Source organism: Drosophila arizonae, chromosome 2, assembly GCF_054131065.1.
Source record: "Drosophila arizonae isolate 15081-1271.41 chromosome 2, UAZ_ARI_1.0, whole genome shotgun sequence".
Taxonomy (NCBI): Eukaryota; Metazoa; Arthropoda; class Insecta; order Diptera; family Drosophilidae; genus Drosophila; species Drosophila arizonae.
Window position 1 is genome coordinate 25,643,435 of NC_142922.1, and position 19,598 is coordinate 25,663,032.

General features: G+C 41.6%; 3 protein-coding genes across 3 annotated transcripts in view; 2 read left to right on the plus strand and 1 right to left on the minus strand.

Moving 5' to 3' along the window:
* The first annotated feature begins 85 nt into the window (after nucleotides 1–85).
* Nucleotides 86–1,177, plus strand: TwdlD (TweedleD). Its single transcript, XM_018000490.2, has 2 exons — nucleotides 86–227; nucleotides 299–1,177. Exons 1-2 carry the CDS (start codon nucleotides 213–215, stop codon nucleotides 1,049–1,051), a joined length of 768 nt encoding a protein of 255 aa, XP_017855979.1. The 5' UTR covers nucleotides 86–212; the 3' UTR covers nucleotides 1,052–1,177.
* beat-VII (Immunoglobulin domain-containing protein beaten path VII) overlaps nucleotides 299–19,598 on the minus strand; it is a 53,880-nt gene continuing 34,580 nt past the window's right edge. Inside the window, exons 8-9 of the mRNA XM_018000485.2 lie at nucleotides 11,424–11,818; nucleotides 299–9,905 (exon numbers count right to left, since the gene is read on the minus strand). Coding sequence (XP_017855974.1) covers nucleotides 9,715–9,905; nucleotides 11,424–11,818 — 586 coding nt within the window. The 3' untranslated portion in view covers nucleotides 299–9,714. The remainder of the gene's footprint in view (nucleotides 9,906–11,423; nucleotides 11,819–19,598) is intronic.
* Nucleotides 17,770–19,016, plus strand: Tb (Tubby). Its single transcript, XM_018000487.2, has 2 exons — nucleotides 17,770–17,991; nucleotides 18,061–19,016. Exons 1-2 carry the CDS (start codon nucleotides 17,977–17,979, stop codon nucleotides 18,916–18,918), a joined length of 873 nt encoding a protein of 290 aa, XP_017855976.1. The 5' UTR covers nucleotides 17,770–17,976; the 3' UTR covers nucleotides 18,919–19,016.

Sequence of the window (19,598 nt, forward strand, 5' to 3'; positions counted from 1 at the left end):
CCATGGTATAAATACCCAATTAATATGGCATGCGCTCCCAAGGTCACCGATGCCACGAACCGATCGTGTTGAATGGGAGTGGCGAGGGGTGGGGATTAGCCATAGTAGCGAAATGCAGTCGACTGCGCCTATAAAAGCAGATGCCTGCCCGATTCCCACATTAGTTTCATCTCTTTGCTTCAGCTGTGCGGTAGCCGAAACATCAACAAACAATGCGTGGATTTATTGTAAGTCTTGAAATGCTACTGAGTGCAGCGGGCATGCTAATCACACCCAACCCATTTCACAACTTCCGCAGCTGATTTTCCTGTGGGCTGCCGTTTGCGGCGCTGACAAGCTGGGCTACAACTACCAGCCAGTGGCTCACTCGGATGAGGGGCTATCGTTTGTGACCGGCAGCGGAGGCGCAGGGGCAACTGGCGTGCAGCAGGGCGAGGCTGAGCTATCGTTGCCCATTGCGGCGCCACTCGCTGCACCGGCGCCAAGTGGCATCGTTCCGCAGCCGGCACCGCTTATCGAGGAGTTCCAAAAAGAATTCTACACATATGCTGCGCCCGAGGACCAGTTCAACGAGAACATTAATAATCAGCAGATTGCCGACTCGCTGAAGAAAAATCTGCGCATTGTGTTTATTCGCGCGCCCGAGAATCGCGGCTTCGAGCGCGCGGCCCTTGAACTGGCCAAGCAATCAGCCCAGCAGGAGACGGCCATCTATGTGCTGACCAAGCAGACGGATGTTGCCAATCTGGCCAAACAGCTCAACGCACTCAAGTCGACTTCCAGCAATAAGCCCGAAGTCCACTTCGTCAAATACCGCACCCCACAGGATGCTGCCAACGCCCAGCTGGCTATTCAGAATCAATATAATCAGTTGCCCGGCGTCTCTCGCATCTCCAATGAAGGAAGTGCACCAGTTTTGAACTTTGCCTCCCAGGCTTCTGCTGCCCCAGTCAATGAAGCTCGCTCGCCCAGCTCTGAGTACTTGCCGAGCAATGTGGTCTCTTCACTGGATTACCTGCCCCCCGCACTGCGTCGCTTCCGTGTCAAATAAACTGTGACGCCGTCTTATCGATGGTTACGATTCCTATACGCTAACACACGCCCATACAACCGTACCTACACCCGCCATTAGTTTGTAAGCACCAATACAGGAATAAAATGTTCTAGGTGATATAAATCCTTCTCAACATTACTTTTACTGGGGCCTACTTTCATTTTACAATATATTTCTTTGATGGACATTCATGCTCATATTCTCCTTCTAATGCGCTCGGTCCGACTGTCATTTGGCTGGTTAGCTCGTTTTATGTGTGATTTGTTTTCCAAGCAAATCCTCGCCAAGGGCTATGACGTCGACATCGGCGTTGGCGTTGGCGTCGACGTCGGCGTCAGCGTTGACGTTGGCGTTTGTGTTGGTGTCTGGCTGTGCAGTCGTGCGTTGTCCTTTCACAGTTAATCCCTGAAATAATAGCATGGATAAAGCGGCAGGCATGTCATAAAGTCCTGCAACAAGTTGAGCCAACCGCCGTCCCGAACAGACCCACACACATACACACACCCACAGAGCGAGAGAGAGAGAGAGAGAGACGAGCATACAGGTTGTAACGGTCATATATGCACAATGGTTTTAGACAGTCGCCATTTGTAATTGGAGTTATTAGAATCGAAACGAAGCTGCCGCACAATGGCCGGAAACCATTCTCGTTGCCAGCTGTGGTCGGAATAAGTGGCAATGTCCTGTTGCATCTGTCTACAGGTATGAGTTCCACTGGCTGATTTGGTCGGTGTTTGCGCCGTTTCGCCAACACCCGGTAACTGAGTGTATGTGTGTGTGTGTATTTATATGTGTGTGTGCAGTTTGCTCGCAATGATGGCTTCCTGCTTCCGCAGCAGGCAAACTCATCATGTGAGAAGCCGCACCCAAATGCCCTTTTGGCAAGCCAGCCAACCTCCATCCACCATCCACCAGACACCATCCACCATCCACCGTTCACGAACTATGCAGTGGATTTAGAACGTTGTTGAGTGGAGTCCTTAAATTTCACTTAGTTGTAACATAAAACTGGCATAAACGCAACGCAACGGGGCATGTATTCATGGCCATGACGGCAGCTGTTTCAATGTATATGTGCGGCTTAGCTGTCTATCTATCTGGTGTGTCATGGTGTGTGTGTCTATGCTCTGTGTATGTGTGTATGTGTATGTGTGTGAGTGTGTGTGCAGAAATCACACGCTTATCAGCAGTCAAGTGCAAGCTGAATCCGTTTTCTTGCTCTGCTACTACAGTGCTAAATCGCTAAAGCGTAACGACAACGACAATATGGCACGCACCCGGGGCCTGCCGAGCAGCAGCAGAAGCAGCATCAACAGCAGCAGCGGTGTGGCAATGACAGACGAAGCATAAAAGCCGTTTGCCTGCCTTCCATTTGCCGTCTGACTGCACTCAGACTGTTGCCTGTAATTAAGGTGATATGCGGCAGGCAACCGAGCGAGTCGATGCCTCTGCTGCTCCCATCCAAATTCGTGCTGTGTGCGTGCCTTATGCCACACAGTTTCGAGCTGCCTGCCAAGTTCTAGTATGTGTGAGAGACGCCTAAGTAACCCAGTACTCGAATATGTGTGTGTGTGTCTGCCTGACTGAGTGTAAGTGTGCGTGCTAATGAGCAACCTGCTGTGCACACAACTAAATTATTAAATCAGCACTAAGCCTTCGCTCTGCTATCAGCCTGACGAGAGCATATCTCTGATAGTTTTGTATACCGTATGATCATCAAACACTACCATCAATTCTGATTTTTCTAAGGCTTATAAATCAAAAGATCAAAGATTTATATAAACTCTGTATTCCATATATAGCCCACACAATAATACGTACTACATTCACATATGTACCGTTTAAATGCAATTAAAATGTAAATGTTAAATCAATATCCGTAAACTCTTCGTTTCACTACTGTGCCCCATACTTTCACTGCTTTCAAATAGGTAGCATGCTTTTAGGCTGCTCTCGAATGCTGGGATCATTTAAGGCATCTTGATTGGTTCAAGCACAAATAAAGTCGGCGCAAATGCAATTCCCCAAAAAGCACACGCATCCTCTAAACATAAGCTGGATCCTGTGACCGCTTACAAATCGCTGGAATTCAAACAAAAAATCCACGGCACAGCGTTGCGAGCGTCACGCGCCCCTCAGTCACTCGAGCTGACAGCTGCGGTGAGCCGAGCAGAACCCGGCGCCGAAAACAACGCAATCCAATTGCAAAACAAATAAATACAACAACAAAAAAAGCGAAATTTTATTTTCATTTTCAGTTTCTGTTTTAGTGTTTTTGTTTCCTTTTTTTTTTTTTCTTCCGCTCTCTACCCAATATTTCTTTTCAATTTTCAAATGGTGCGCGTTCCGTGCGAAACTTTCGCTGTAAAACTAAATATTTTGGCATTTGTCCATATAAGGGCAAAAACTTTTTGAGTGCACGAGTGTGCTTGGTTGCTTATGTGTATGTGTGTGTGTGTGTATGTGTACACGAGCGGAGCTCACAAATTGAAATGTGCTTGAGACATTTCGTACCTGTTATTGTTTTGCCCGTGTGTCAGTGAGTTTCTTTGCGTTTCAGCTGCAGCAAAGTTGTAGCTGCTGTTAATTCGGCAAATGCTTCCGGCTGTGCAGCCCCCAACCTCCCCTGCCAACCCACACTGTCAAATGCAGCTCTCAAAGAATGTAGCTAGTAGCCAGTAGAGCGCCCCGAATGCAACTGGCAGTTGTACGCAATTTTGTCGCTGTCAAAAAGTTTCACTGTGTCCCCGTTGCTTTTACTCCGGCTCCTGCTCCTGCTCATGCTCCTGCTGCGGCTGTGGCTGTGGCTGCGGCTGCTGCGGGCATAGTTTTGAATTTGTTGCAAAAAGTGTTTATTGGTTGGCTATGTGCAACAGCCACTCTATGAAAATTGAGTTATTCGCTTGGCTCTCGATCAGACCTCGGGCACATTGAGAGTTTGTATGCAAAGCGACCGCTCGACTGCCTGTCGAAACTTGGCACACATGCTGCCAGTTTTGGCTCATTAACTTTGCCACACTCCCAGACTGTGGTGCTGCTGGTGCTTCTTGTGCTGCTGTCGCTGCTGCATATCAATTAGTTGAGTTTTAGGCGCTGCCATGTATAATTAAACAAGTTTGCGAGTTGGATCCGGGCGACTGATAGTGGGGTCGAAATCAGCGCTGAATAAACCACATCCTGTTTACCTTTTTCACTTACAGACATGGCTCATTAGCAACAGCAGCAGCACCAACAGTAGCAGGACTCACTACGTCGGCCTTGGCTAATTTAATATTTATACCTTAATCAAGACACCGAGGCATCCCTTTTGATGACTTCCTCAGGAAATCTGCTGATGGCGAGGCGTTAATTGACCAATCCCATTCAAACTTGCCATCTGCCTGCCACAGTTGTCTGTCACACAAATTTTCAATCGATAGAGCACATCTGTGACCACACACACACACTCGCAGAGCACACATTCGCACCCACACACGTGCTGCTGGTGTGTGTGTGTGTGTATTTGTACAACCCACGGCTTTGATTCTGTAATGAGGCAAACGAGCTCGGTGCACCTTTGAAGCGCTCGGAGCATACGAAGAAGGATAGTAGGCAGACAAAGACAAACACAATGACAGAGATGGAGCGAGGAGAGAGAGAGAGAGAGACGCAGCAGGACATAAAGAGAGGGACAGACTGTGTAAAAAGAAAATGCTCTAGCTTTGTCCGTGGCTCCGGCTCTGGTCGGATGTGTTTTATGGCCAAGATACCCCTGATTCGCCATTTATTTCGTAGTTGATCCTTTCGTTGATTATTGCACAACATTTGCTCGCACTCTGCTGCTGGTATCCCTTTAGTAATTTCGCCAGACCTCTGACCGGGTGCGCCCCCACGTTGTTTGTTTTTGTTTACGCATTTTATTGTTGAGCAGCTCCTTCAATTTCCATGCACATTTCAAGGGATTAAAAGGATATTCGTCAAACGCAAAGCTACACAAGTTTTGTTCACCACATTCTGGCACCCCGACCCTTGACCGATTTATGTGTGTACCTTACCTACCTTCCTACCTCACAACCTTCCTGCCTTTCTACCTTTCGCAACTGTTTGTGTATTGTGCTTTTGCGGTTGTCACAACTTTATTTCAAATTGAAATACAGCCGGGATAATGTGGAGCCAGGCTTCTGGGAGACAATCTAAATACAAGCTGGGCGCGGCTCAGTTTTCAACATTTATTTTATAATGTTTAGTTCATTATTTTTTTTTTTTACCACAAATAATTTTAATCATATTTTATAAGTTATATATCAATTTCGATTTAGTAAATTGACAAGCCAAGCAGCAGGCGTCATTTTGAGAGCTGACTTTTATTTGAGTTTTCCATTTGTGTGTTCTTTTCCTATTGGAATTTACTTTTTAAAGGTTTATTTGTCATAGTAACGTTGACAGCTCGACACCAAATTGTACATATTTACTCGTGTTTACTACGTACTAACTCTTTAATATTAAGTACATACACACATATTCCACAGTTACCTTTTTGTATATGTATATATTTATATATGTTTGTAAATTGATTTGCATAGGTTGCAATTTTTACAAGTGTATATCTGATGCGTCGTTTGGTATGCCTGTATCTATAAATACATATTTATTTACGTAATTGTTTATGTTTACTCTGTGGTACAACAACTTCATCATTGAATTGAATTTCTTAGCCGCTGTGGTTTTTATTTTTAATAGCTCTCTTTATGCTATTTACTTATATCTTAAGATTTATAGTACAATATTTATTAAAATATATTCTTAACAAAGGGCAACTCATTGCGAAACAATAAATCAATATTAAATCATGACATTTTTCACATGTGTATAAGCATGCATTGATATATTTAATTTATCTTCATATTCAATAAATGATTTAAATTATATATGTATGTTTTTTTTTTTTTCATTTTCTTTTTTTGTTGCAGTATTGTGTAATACAAACTCGGCATTAATGGTTTTTTGCTAATTTCATATTTTCTCTTTATATAAATAGTTTGTGTAAATATTTGATATATACGCAATGATATGTGTAATTGGAAGAATCGTGTAGTTTATGTATGTATGTCAATGTAATTATGTAGGTACCCACGGTCACGATTACAAAAATACTTATAGAGTGTTTATGTTATGTTTTATCTGGCCCGATGATATGCTCTTAACAAGTCATATGAAGTATGAAGATTTGTTTATGTTCATGTTGGCTGATGAGTTAAATTAAAGAATGTCAAGCAAAGGAAAGAGTATGTTTGTCTGGCATATGCAAAATGATTTCCCATTTCAATAAACGTACAGTATACGTAATTACTGCTGCTTCACAATTGAGCATCATTGAACTATTTCAGTTGAATTAAATTATTTTAATTGCGATGGCCGCTGCCAGTCATATCGATGTTGAATTGTTAATTGTCTTAATTGTGTCTCTTTTCGTGTTGTGGCTTGTGGCTGTCAAAGTTTATTCTCTGTTAGTTGCTCGTATTACCTGTCTCGCCATTAATTCAATTATATTCACTTTGTATTAATTTTTGCTTTTTTCATTGATATCAAGCCATCGCTGGGCGCTGAGTAAATCGAAGATTTCTTAAACTGGAAAAATGTGCAAAATGCCTTTAAATAGGTTCCCGAAAGTTCGTTGGGTCGCAGTATATTTATATATATATTTATATATGTATATACATGAGTATTATATATATAAATATAACACGTTCTTGTTGCTTACATTCATTTAACACAGAAAATTGTACAACATTTATGATATGTTTTGCGAATTGCTGTGACATTTATTTCTTTTCTTTTTAAAAGAAATCTTTACATTTATCTTTTTAAAGAGTATTCTTGCTTATGTATATACCCCATAAATATAGAATTTGATCTGTCCACATAAGCAATATTTATGTAGGTGTTAAGATGCTTTTCGTTCTGTGCATGGACTTATTTTTGAACAGTTAAAGCGTTAATACACGAAAGTCAAAGATAGAAAGATTTGTTTGAATGTATTCGTATGTGTGTTGGTATGAATATATGTTTGTATGTGTGACATTAAAGAATGAGACATTTAAAGAATTTTTATTTGATATGGTTGACATGAATGCGTGATATGATTCGGATTATGCTAGAGTGTCTTATAGATTGGTGGGAAGTATGTATTTACCCTTAATTATGAGACGAGAAATTATCAATATTGTGTATATATTTAAATAAAATTAGATGCAAGAATAAGTTGGGAAAGAAATACGAAAAGAAAACAATGCTCAACATATTGAATAAGTAAAAGTCCATAGATTCTCACTTAAAATAAATCATTTATAGATAAAGATATTTGTTATTGTTGTTCCATCCCTCGGATGAAGTGTTACTTTAGGTCGCATTGACAAGTTAACACATTCTCATAATGCATCCCTTGTATGTTACAAATTGAACATACGAATATATGTATGCATGCATATATTAGAATATACCTATTATCTAGTTAATTAATGTATATTTTATAAATTTTTCAATTGTTTTACTTGTTCAGTTAATAATAGACAGCGTAGCATAGGAAGACGTCAATACCTGCATAAGACATTTTAGCCATATTTTTAATATATAATATGTACTTTGTTATACCATTTTGTAATAATATATTTTTCTTTTTTATAAAAATTGTATGTAGTCCTTTAAAGCATTAAGTATAAACTACATTAATGCATTTTTCTGTTTTGTTTTTGTATTTTTTTTTCTTACTTTTTTCAATTATATCTGAAACTAAGGGTATACCGCATATTTTATTAACTAATGCTTTGAACAACCGTTTTAAAAAATGTTTCTATTTATTGCGGAAATTTGTTGGGGGGCCTCTCATTTAATATATGTATGTATATTTATATGTTTTTTCTTTTGCTACTTCTTCGAACTGTAGTAAAATGTTTGCAGGCGTAATAAATTTTATACACTTTTCATTTCTCTTTAGTTGTTGTGGAGTTAAAAATATTTACCTAACTGCTAAATAGTTACACACTTATGTAGACGCATATTTATAGGTTGGTGTATATTGTTATAGTGTATATACTAGGTTGCTACTTGCTTTACACATATTTACTTTGCGCTGTGCTTTTACCTATTGGTTTTCTTAGTTCTCCCTTCTCACTTAATTGGTATAGATACATATATTTAGTTACAATGAGTGCTACGCGTTTAGAGTTTTTCAGTTAGCAATAGACATTTAAAGCGCTTTTAAAAAATACCCTATTCAACGTACATATAAACACCGACATAGACATGGCAATATCTCGCCTCGTCTAAACCAAAAATAACCAACTGCAAAAGATAAATAAATATATTTTCCTAACTACTCGCACAATTTAGACAGATCCATTGCGATAATAACAATTTACAAAACGCAATTAAGGACTAAATGAACGGAAATAAATAAGCTGTGTAAGTGTAGGGAACCGGGCGTACCGACACCAGCACAGGCGAATTGCGCGTCAGCCCGAGTTCACCCCTTTAGGGTGACCCTTTATTTGATTTGCCACGTGCGGCAGATTGCGACCATTTCAACGCCTTTTCTTCACGTTTCTTTTGTTTCGTATTGTTTTTGTTAATTTTAGTTGTTGTTAAGGTTTTTGTTTTTCTCAAAATGTTTTCAACACTGATTGTATTTGTAAGCTTCTTGGTTTAACTGTCTAATTATTTTACATTTAAACATTTAATTTTCTTTGTGGGGGTTAATTAATGTTCGGTAGCTAGGGCCCAAATTCAATTTCGACCGAATCTTAGCCTTAGATTTGCCATCTCGCTATTAGCCAAAGCGTTACAACACGATAAAAAATATCCTTTTCTTTGCATAACTTTTTGTTTGTTTATTTTCTTTTTTTTTTTAGCATTTTTTAGGTACTTGAACCCAAGCAGTCTGTCGACTGCTCAAGTTTGCCGTCAACTACTAATTTAATTGTTTGTTTCATATACATTTATTTTTTTTCTCTCTTTTTCTGGCGAATTACCACAAATATTAGGCCAGGCCCAAAACTGCAACTGACTGACCTTCAAATAGCAAAGTAACTGTTTGTCTTTTTGTTAATCTGTTTTTCTCAGGACATCCGCAGGACCTGGGGCAAAGGAATGTTCAATTGTAATCTTTACACAAATTACGCTACACTATAAAATTTCCTTCTGCTGAAAGTGAAACAGATTCTCATTGCTCTCATTTGACTGCAACTTAATTACAAATATTTCGTTTAGTTATTTTTGTTTTCTGTTTCGTTTTGAATACCAAAATTGCAGTCCGGCAATTATTTACAAAAAAAAATCTCATTTAATTAGCTTGCCAGAACGAGACAAAAAATGTTATTGTTTATGCACTCGCTCTAAAATGTTTGCCTGGCTTAATGCTCTTCACACACTCCGCTTGTTTTCAGCTTAATTACACTGAAATAAATTAAATTTGGTCTACAATATGTGTGTGCAAGCCAAAAGCTTGTGTATGACTTTTTGTTGTGCTTTTCTCTCTTTCTATTTTATTTATTTTTATTTATTTACTTTTCTCTTTTTTTGCTGCTGCAATCGGTGCCCTCGGTTTGGGTGTACTGTACCTTTACTACTTCGGTGGTCTGCTCTCCTACAGCAGTTTGTGTTGCAACTTTTGCCGTTGGGTCTGCCTAATAGCTCAGTGGCAGCAATGCGAATATCAGCAGGGGCGCCAACGACCACAGATGCGTCAGGACAGCCCCACGCGCCCTCCAACCTGCAGAGGTCTCGTTTCCGTGCCCATTACCGTTACCAAGCGCTGCCATCCCAATGCTAGGTGGCGCTGTCGACGTGGAGGACGCCTGGTGCCGCTCAACCTCCACTGCAAAGGTCAAAAGAGAGACGAACATTATAAATAAAGCTTTAGAAAGTCAAAAACAATGGTCGGATCAGGTGGAAAATATACTTTAGATGCAGGCAGCAGTCAGGGCTACCTAACAAAATTAATTAGACCCCTCAGAGTCATCGTCTGTGAGACAACGTAGCTAAAAACAGACAACGAAAAAACTAAGTTGACAAGTGAGCGCATAAATAATGAATGTGGAAAGAGCTTTTACGAAATAGAACGAAGATAAGGGAAAATCAAACTTAAGCAGAGAATTGGCCTGTGCTCGAAATAATTTTACATCAAGACTTGAGTGACACAATATGATTTTTTCCTGGGACTGGGAATTCAATCAAGTCATAGTGCTGACAGAGCTATAAACAAATATCATGGATCTATAGCAAATAAAATTTTAAGCTTTCGAAGAGAGTGGATATGAAAATTTTAATATAGTTTCTGTGAAAACGATTTAATAAAATCAATGCAGCCAAAATGATAGTAGCTGTGGCTTAGGTGGCATAAAAAACAATTAGGGATTGAAGCGCTCTTCTCAGTGAAGTGGCCAAAATAAACGACGCACTTCACGCACCATAAATAACACGCATACGCCCCTTGGTTTAGGGGACACTCAAGAGCCGAACAGGCCGTTAGCAGCCGCCGACGACGGCGACAGAGACAGAGTCAGAGACAGAGACAGAGACAGCGACAGTGGCCAACGACCGCCTTGAGTCATGGGTCTAGTAATGTGTAAATTATTTCATGCAATTTGAGACAATTTACAGCACTGGCTGAGTCAACGGCTTTAGTGGGTGCAAGTGCTAACAGGCAGCGTGTAGGCAAACAAAGCCGAGCAAATATATAAATTAACTTTTGTTTGCCCGCCTTGCGGTAATATGGGCTGGGCGGCATTAAGCGAAAAATAAACGTAGGCAAACAGAATAGATGACACACGCCCACACATTGCGCGATGGGTGGGCGGTGCTTCCAGGGGTGCCCGACTGTAAAGTCAACGGCAGAAATATAAATTAGGGACGCATTTTAAAATGCCAAAAACGCTGCCACATTGACTTTTGCTGTCTTGGCCCAGCGATGTTATTGTTGTGTCTTTCAGTGAGAGTCATCATGACGCAGGCAGTCAGGAAGACAGGCAGACAGGCAGTCAGGCACAGCAATAACAATGGGCACACATTTAACTGGGCTGCTGTCTAACCCAGCAGCCATATGGAGCTAAATTATTTTGTGTAAATGCGGCCGAGATTCCTTCCGACCGACATTGCATAACTCACATTCATGCCGGGCGCCCGTATGCAAACGAGCCATATTTTTGATGAGCTCATTGCTCGCAATTTCATGGAGCGAGTCCCAAAGCAAATATTATTCTTGCACAGCATTACACGTAGCGCACAATAAATACAGGCAAACATGCTTAGGTGTAACACACTAATTTGGGTGGGTACACATCTCAATAGCCGTGCTTATATGCACATCACGCCTTCCAGCGAAGGCCACACTCACCTTTCACCGAATACGTTTTGTAGTCGGCGTACTGCTCGCCCTGGCCAACCGTCGCCGGTATTGTGGACAGACATGTGATCTCCATGCGGCCATTGGTGCCCACGTGCTGCTCCGTTATTTCCAGGTTGAGCTGACTAATGCTGAACATGCCCTTCTCCATCTGAGCGGCAGTCACAGCTGCCGCTGCGGCGGCCACGGCGCTGCCCCCGCCAGGATGAGACAGCGGACGCTGATAGCCGGCTGCCAGCTGGTTCATAGGTCCGGCGTTTGACGGGATGCCCAGTTCCTTGTTCAAGTTGGGTGCCTGAGGGCCGAAGCCGCCGCTGTTCAGAGTACTGCGAATTATGCCGAGCGCATTCTCGTTAATATGGCGCCGGAACTTTCGGTTTGAGTTTCTGAAAAAGAAAAAATGGGAATTAAGCAGAAGTTGGAATGGTTAAAAGATTGCAGAAGTGGGTATCACTCGTCGGGCTGAGTTAAATGCGCCACAAGGCAAAAGCCATTTGCCCACAGATAAACTCGTAACATAAATATTTGCATTTTATGATTGATGTGTGAAAACATGAAAAGCCAAGCAAGGGAGGGTTTTCCATATGCCAGTCACGCATTAAAACGAATTTAAGTACAATATATATTTCAGCAAACCTATTTGCAATAGGTCAAGCTGCTGACTAGGGGAGATGAATGTAAGGCAAATATCGATAATTGAATAATGGCTTATGAAATATGATGCTGGTATGTGATGCTGACAGCCCAAAGTTGTTTTTTAATTAAAATCATTCGCCTCAGGTCCATTCAGTTCCGTGGAAATATGCGAAATTAACTGAATAAATGGTAAAGCTTTAATCTGTTACGGCTCAAGTTGGCGACGTGTTTTAATGGAGTTGAGCGGATTTGGTGGATAAGTTTGCATTATGCGTATACGAGCGCCGCGAGTCCCACTCACACATTGTAAGTCCAATTATCCTTTACGACTTTGTTTCATATTTGATAAGAAGCCTGCGCGGCATATAAATGAGTTCAAGTGTGCTCGGTGAGATTTCGACGGCTGCGGCCTCGTAATTACCTCAGCCGTGCGTGCGGGCGCCGATGTCTGTGACGACGTGTTGCTTTATTACAAATGCAAAATGACTGCGAAATTACCTGCACACACACAGACAGACACACACACACACACACTTTAAGCACACGCACAGTGCGTGCAGCTACGTTCGAGAAAATTATGTGGAGACCGTAAAGTTTTATGCACCCAATGTGCCGGCAAACCAATTGACAGCTGTGTTAGTTTAAAGCCTCGGTGTCATTGGACTTTAATGGCACGCTGGCACTCACAGCTGCGAGGGGCTTATTATAACTTTCGACAACTGTAGTTGGAGTGGAAACAATGAGCTTGTGCTCGCCTCATTTGAACAATTATATCAATTATCAGGCGACGACGACAAAAGCGAGTTCCAATTGCAAAGCAAGTGCGCCAAAAATAATATTGAAATATTATATTCCTGGCGCGGCAACCGCAGCAAAAGTGCCTGGAAACAGCTGCTCGACGGTGTCAGCGACAGAGCCTCCGCTATCGAGAGCCTGCGCGATATAGCAAGGGCATCATATGGAAATGGAAATGTGTTAATGCCTTAGTTTAGAGCTGCTTCCGCTGTTGCTCGACGGGGTAAGAGCAGGTCTGCTTAAAATATTTACAAATTTAAGTATATATAAGAAAGAGTAGAGTGTTCTGGAAATACAATGCAATTGTGGGTGACAAGAAACAAATGGTTCTTTCGGTTTCGATGATTTTGCAATTTTGGTTATTTCCAAGATATTCTCTGCTCTGATGTGCGAATGCTTAATCGGGATTAAAATGCACAGCATCTGAAAACCTAGAGCTAGCGTGCATGCAGGGCACATTGTGCGGTATATGCTTAAGACTTCATCACGTACAAGGAGAAAACAATCCCCAGCGCCTCTGGACAGCGCAGGGATGAAGCTCAGCAGCAGCAGCAGCAACAGCCATATCTACAATAACATGAAAAGCCAGTTGCTGGCAGACAGCATCAACATCAACAATAAGCTAGTTTAACTAAGAGCGAAAACAAATGCCGGGCTAAACTCAAAGCAAATGCACAATATCCGCATAAGCCTTCGACAGCATTGCGTTGACGAGCTTGGCAGCAGCAATAGAAATGGCAGCGATGGCGGCAGCAACAGCTGCTGCAGTAACATCATCAACGGGGCTATTCTTGTTGTTGTTGTTGTTGTTGCTGTTATTATTGTTGGTGCTGGTGATGCTGATGCTGCTGCTTTTGGTATTACAGTTGCCGTACTTGTTGTCTTAATCAAATTCCTTATGCAGCGCTCTTTTCACAGGAAAAGCAACAACCGGCAGCGAGAGAACATCAGCAGCAACGGCAGCACGAGCAGCAGCAGCCGTGGCAGGAAGCTCAAGTTCAAAACACAACAAACTTGGCAAGCAATGCAAATAAAGCGGAAATGCGGCTCCCGGTTAACCGTCGAGCAATATTGGTAGCAGCCGAGTTATGAAAGTTAGATAATGCTTTAAACTCTACCTTAAACTATTCTATAAGATATCTAAAGTTGACGCTGACATGCAAGGTCGTTTACGCGGTTCGGCCTTATCGCTGCCCTGCCCAAGGCGATAATTTGAGAAATACACCTAATTAATTGCCATGTCATGCAGTGTGTTGCTTCTGTTGTTGTTGTTGCTGTTGTTGCGCCTGTTATTGGCTTATATGTCTATCGGCCGCAAAAGTTTCAGCTTTATTTTGTTTTCTAACGCAAGCAAATGAGCTGAGGGCACACAGCATAAAGCAACAAATCCTTTTAAGAATTTATGGCCAGAGGCTACGTTCCCTGCCGGCACACACCCTGAACTATGAAAAAAAGAAAGACATGCTCGATATTCTTACAACCGGGCCCATAGCCAGTTCATTTTGAACGCAAGGACTCTCCCGAGAAACAAGAAAAGCAACTTAACCCACAGCAGGGCAACAGCAACAAGCAGCAACAGCGAAAGCTACAACAACAAAAACAAAAGCAACAACGATAACAACGCCCAACATCGCAACGCAACGGTTACGTGCCAAATCCCATGAATTTCTTATATTCAAAGACCTTTGTAATCGAAAACCGGAAGTAGAGCTAGCCGCAAGTTGGTAACAGTAGTAAAAGTGGTCAAGGCAGACACCACCATGATTAGCACTTCCACTTTGGGAAACTTTGCTCTTAGCTCGACAGACCTTTCCATTAAAGCACAAATTATTCAAATTTCCATATCAAATCAAGTTAATTATTGCTAGACAAGATCTAACGTGCAGACAGGTTTCAGCTGCAGATAACAATGTTAACACATTGATTTGGATTATGCCTGGCTTGCCTCATGTTCATTGTTCAGCTCATGAATTTGGTAAAGTTATGTGGGTACATGCACAAACTTGTTACACAACACTGCTGCAGAAAGGGAGCATACCCCGTGGTTCGCTGGGTACAGAGTACACTTAACCACACGCACACAAAGGTTCATCACATTTTAAATTGGGTCAACTGAGGTCGGCGAGAACAACAACAACAGCAACAACAGCAGCAGTAACAACAGCAACAGCAACAACAACAACAACAACGGCAAAAACACTGGCTGTCATGGGCATCATATAATAACTGACACTGACAGCGAAGGTTTTTTCTTATGTTTTATGTCGCGTCGCGGCATTTCGGTCTATTGAATTATTTATGCAACGTAAAGTGCCTTCGCGTGCCGAGGAGCAACGGATACCGAGTACGGTAACTAAGTAATTTTACAGTCTCCTACATACATACATATATAGATTTATACTCTGCGTCAGTGATACTTTGGAAGAGTAAATTGCGCTTAGTGAATCTGTATATAAGTATGTACATAAGATATCAACATAAACGGGAAAGGAAATTAAGCAATTTTTAAAGAAGACCTTAAAACATACATACAATATGCATACATTTTCTAGAAGTTACTCCGACTGAAGTGCAAAGGATCCATCAACGCAGACAGGCATTAGCCTTAACAAATAAATATATACATTTATTACAAATATTTATTCCTCTAACCAAATTCTAATTTAAAACATAATCAAAGAGATTTTTTAAAATATCGAAAAGTTCTTTTACAGGCAAATATACTTGACCCTCATACGAGGTTATGATTTACTTCCAGGAAGGAAATTACATTTTAAAAAAGTGGATAAATTTATATTGCTTTTAATGACAATAAACAAATATTTAAACTTGAATAAAATTATCAATTTCTTTGTGAAACAACAAGAAACACGAAATAACTCTAAACTTGAATTAATTATAGTTTCTGATTATTTTTATATTCGGTAAGATTTGCAATAAATTATTTAAAATAAATAAGGACTACGAGAGCTGTAAGGAACACTAAAATAAAATTGCAAACCTTAACTTTAGTTTCTAAAATTAAAGCATGAATAAACAGATATAACTATATCGAGTCAGCTAGCCGCCCTGATATGTTCCAATCATGATTTCTTCTGTCTGTTACAGAATAACGAAATTATTATACCCCGACATCCTATTTTGAATGGGTTCAGGGCAAGTAAAGTAAATTGTAATGCAGGTATTAATTTATTTGTATTCAAGCATTTATTGTCGAATAATTTAATTATAGTAATAAACTATATTGAAATGACTTTATTAAAATAAAAGTCTATGAATATTCAGCTCCATTAACCGTTGAAAGTGAGCATTCGCTCTTCCAATGTAGTTTGTGTAATTGTTTTATCTGCACTTATGGCTGCTTGTTTCCGTTCGTCAAATTGACAAGTTGCGGTCAGCAGTGGGATAATTTACTTAATTGCACATTTATGGCTTTTTGGCTGATTGCGCACTTATTTCAATATTGTGTGTACATATGCCACTTGGCGAACTCACATGCCTCCAATTAACTAAATTGCATTTCTATTGATTTCGATCGGGCCTTGTCACAGTTTGATGAGTTAAATTAAACAGCCGTTAGTCTCATTATCGTATTACAAATATTTTAGAATGTTTGATAAAAAGTCAATACTGGCAACATTACGACTGAAGCCCCATTTACACAGTTAGCCTAAAGAAATGCAACCGTATTTTCGGAGTAGACAAAATGTGTAAAAGTATGCCACAAAATTCAACACCGAAAAAAATACCAAAATGTATTTTTCTTTCATTAATGATAAAGTAAATGATCATATGTTATATAAAAATATTTTATGAAAAGGTAATAATTAATAATTCAAGTGAATAAAATAAAACCCTGTAAAATGTGAAACTCTCTTTGCAAGTTTGTTTCAACAGAATTCAATATATTTTGCAGTGAAACTCGATTTCATTCGTAAAATTCGCGAGAATCAGCAATGCGAATCGAATCAACGAATTGTGTCCAATCAGTTTTTAGCACTCACAGCAAAAGTAAATACAAATTTTGCAATGTAACAACACACATACATATATGCAGATTGAAATTAATTCCGAAAAAAATAAATCTGAAATGATGCGTTACTATAAAATGTATAAAATGCTTGAAGCGCTTGTTAATTTGCATAACTACTGCCTATGCTTTGTATTTTTATTTGGTGTTGTGTCGCTGTTGTTTGTTTTGCTGTATTTGTTTTTATTATTACTATTATTATTATTTTCTGTTTTTTTTTTTTATAGTTTTTTTTTTTACGAAACGGTTTTGTTATCTGCCTTGGCCAAACAATAAAGACGAATACAGTTACAGTGGTCGCGGGCTAACGAAATGACTTTGCATTACATTAATTCAATGTCCACAGCAGGCGGTTCCCACTGTTGTTGTCATGCTAATCGATTGCCATCATTATAAAATATTTATCGTGCATATATTTAATTTCAATTCAATTTCCGAATCACTGGCTATGCAACTATTTGACTTTCGTGTTGACGTTTCTGGCGTTGTCACAGTGCTATAATATTTTTGGAATTTGTGTGAACGTTTATAATTAATTAATTACATGGCCACAAAATGGCCAAGAATGCAAATTTCTCGCCAGCCGCTGCAACACACAAAATACACCACCTGCCGCCCATCACCTGCCGCCTACCCCCTGCCGCTTGGTATTAGCCCCATATGGGTAACGTTTATTCGCCCCAATGACATCTCGAACCGGTGCTTCCACTTTTTCCGCCATTTCCATGTCCGCGATTCGGCTCGATTGATTCAGCGATATTTGCAATAGGGTTTTGATTTATGCAAACTAATTCGCTGGCGGATACGGCTAGCTTTTGCATTTTACTTCGCTTACAACTCATCCATAGCGCTATACTGGATGAAAGGCCAAAAACCCAAAAAATAAATAACACAACATAAACGCCGTCTCAGCGGCTATCGACTGCGCAATCTGCATCTTCCACGGCGTCTGGCGCCTGGCCCATTGCTGCCGGTTATAAAAACGCCCATCGCCCGCACGGGCAGCATCACACGCCTTTCACACCTCGAGGCGCAACCGTGCACAGTGACAGCGAAAATTGGACTTTGAAGCGTCCGTGGAAAATGCGCGCATTTATTGTAAGTTCCCCGTGAGAACTTTTCACTTAAGTTTCATTGATTTTCAATTCGTATATCTTGCAATGACAGATGTTGGCTTTGCTGGCAACGGCCAGTGCAGACGCGGGTGGATATAATTATGGATTGGGCATTGACAATTTATCGAACGGAGGCTCATTAGCTGGCGGCTCGCTGACGGATGGTTCGCTAACCGGTGGCTCTCTAACCGGTGGCTCACTAAACGGTGGCTCATTAACCGGTGGCTCTTTAACCAGTGGTTCTCTAACCGGTGGCTCAGTTGCTGACTATGGAATTAACAGCCAACAGCCGGACTACTCCAACGGGAATACAGAGTTCAACAAGGAGTTTTTCACATATTCTGCACCCGAGTCGGACTTTGAGGATAACCGCAGTGTCGGCGACTTGGCCGCCTCGCTGAAGAGAAATCTGCGCGTGCTCTTCATTCGTGCGCCGGAGAACAAGGGTCTGGAGAACGCAGCCGTGGCGCTGGCCAAGCAAGCGGCCGAGCAGCAGACGGCCATTTACGTGCTCACCAAGCAGGGCGATCTCACCAGCCTGGCCAATAAGCTGCAGAACCTCAATAGCATCAACGCCAGGAAGCCGGAAGTGCACTTCGTCAAATACCGTACTCCAGAGGATGCCATTAATGCGCAGCGCACCATTCAGCAGGAGTACGATCGCCTGGGCGGCAGCTCAACGTCTCACAATGCGGGCATTGCGCCAGTGCTTGACTTTTCCTCCAGGCAGGTGGCTCAGCAGCCGCTGCAGCTGCTGAACGAACGCCAAGCGGGAGCTGTCAGCCTTGAGTCACAAGGCAATGGGAATGCAGCCTCAATCGTGTCGGAGATCGAGCCGAATGCTGCCTACTTGCCGCCAGCAGGCGGTTCGCCTAGCTCCACCTATTTGCCTATTAACAAGGTTAAGTAGGCGTGGCAGTCGCTCGTGCTGCAGCAAATTAGCCAAATTGTACTGCTAAGTTTTTCGCCCTAACGTTCGTTATAAAATACAAATTTAATTTTAATGTACGCTCGTTGTGTTGCTTTTGTTGCCGCTCATTGTGATTAATGGAGTACACCATTTCAGCGTCTTGTAGCTGGTATCAGTAAGCACTTATCCCTGCCCCACACGCCGCCACACCACCAGCAATTAGAACTGAAAGCGCACTGGCATTGGCCTCACTTAAAACTGGCCTTTCTTCTGGGGGGAGTCCCAGTCCTAGTCCTTGCTCCCCGCACTCCCCTGTTCAGCATTAGTGCCCCGGTTTATGACACGTTCGCCACGGCTTCTGCGGACCCACCCAGAAGGATTACTGCCACACACGCGATCAGAGCCGGAGACCAGCTAATTACATCCATACTGCCGGCTGCTCAGACATAGCTACAGCCAATTTCTTGGGCCTCAAGTTGGCGCGAGTCGCGACATTTAATGGCCGCCCTTTTGGAGGGTCAACTCGGTAACATTTTCAGCGCACGAACAGCGAAAAGCGAAAAGCGAAAGACGAAAAACAAAGAAACGAAACCACACTGAAAATTAAATGAAAATTACAAGCTGCATTTAAGGGCGCGCCTTTGTAGTTCGCTCGCAGCGAGGCAAGAGCAAAAACGGAG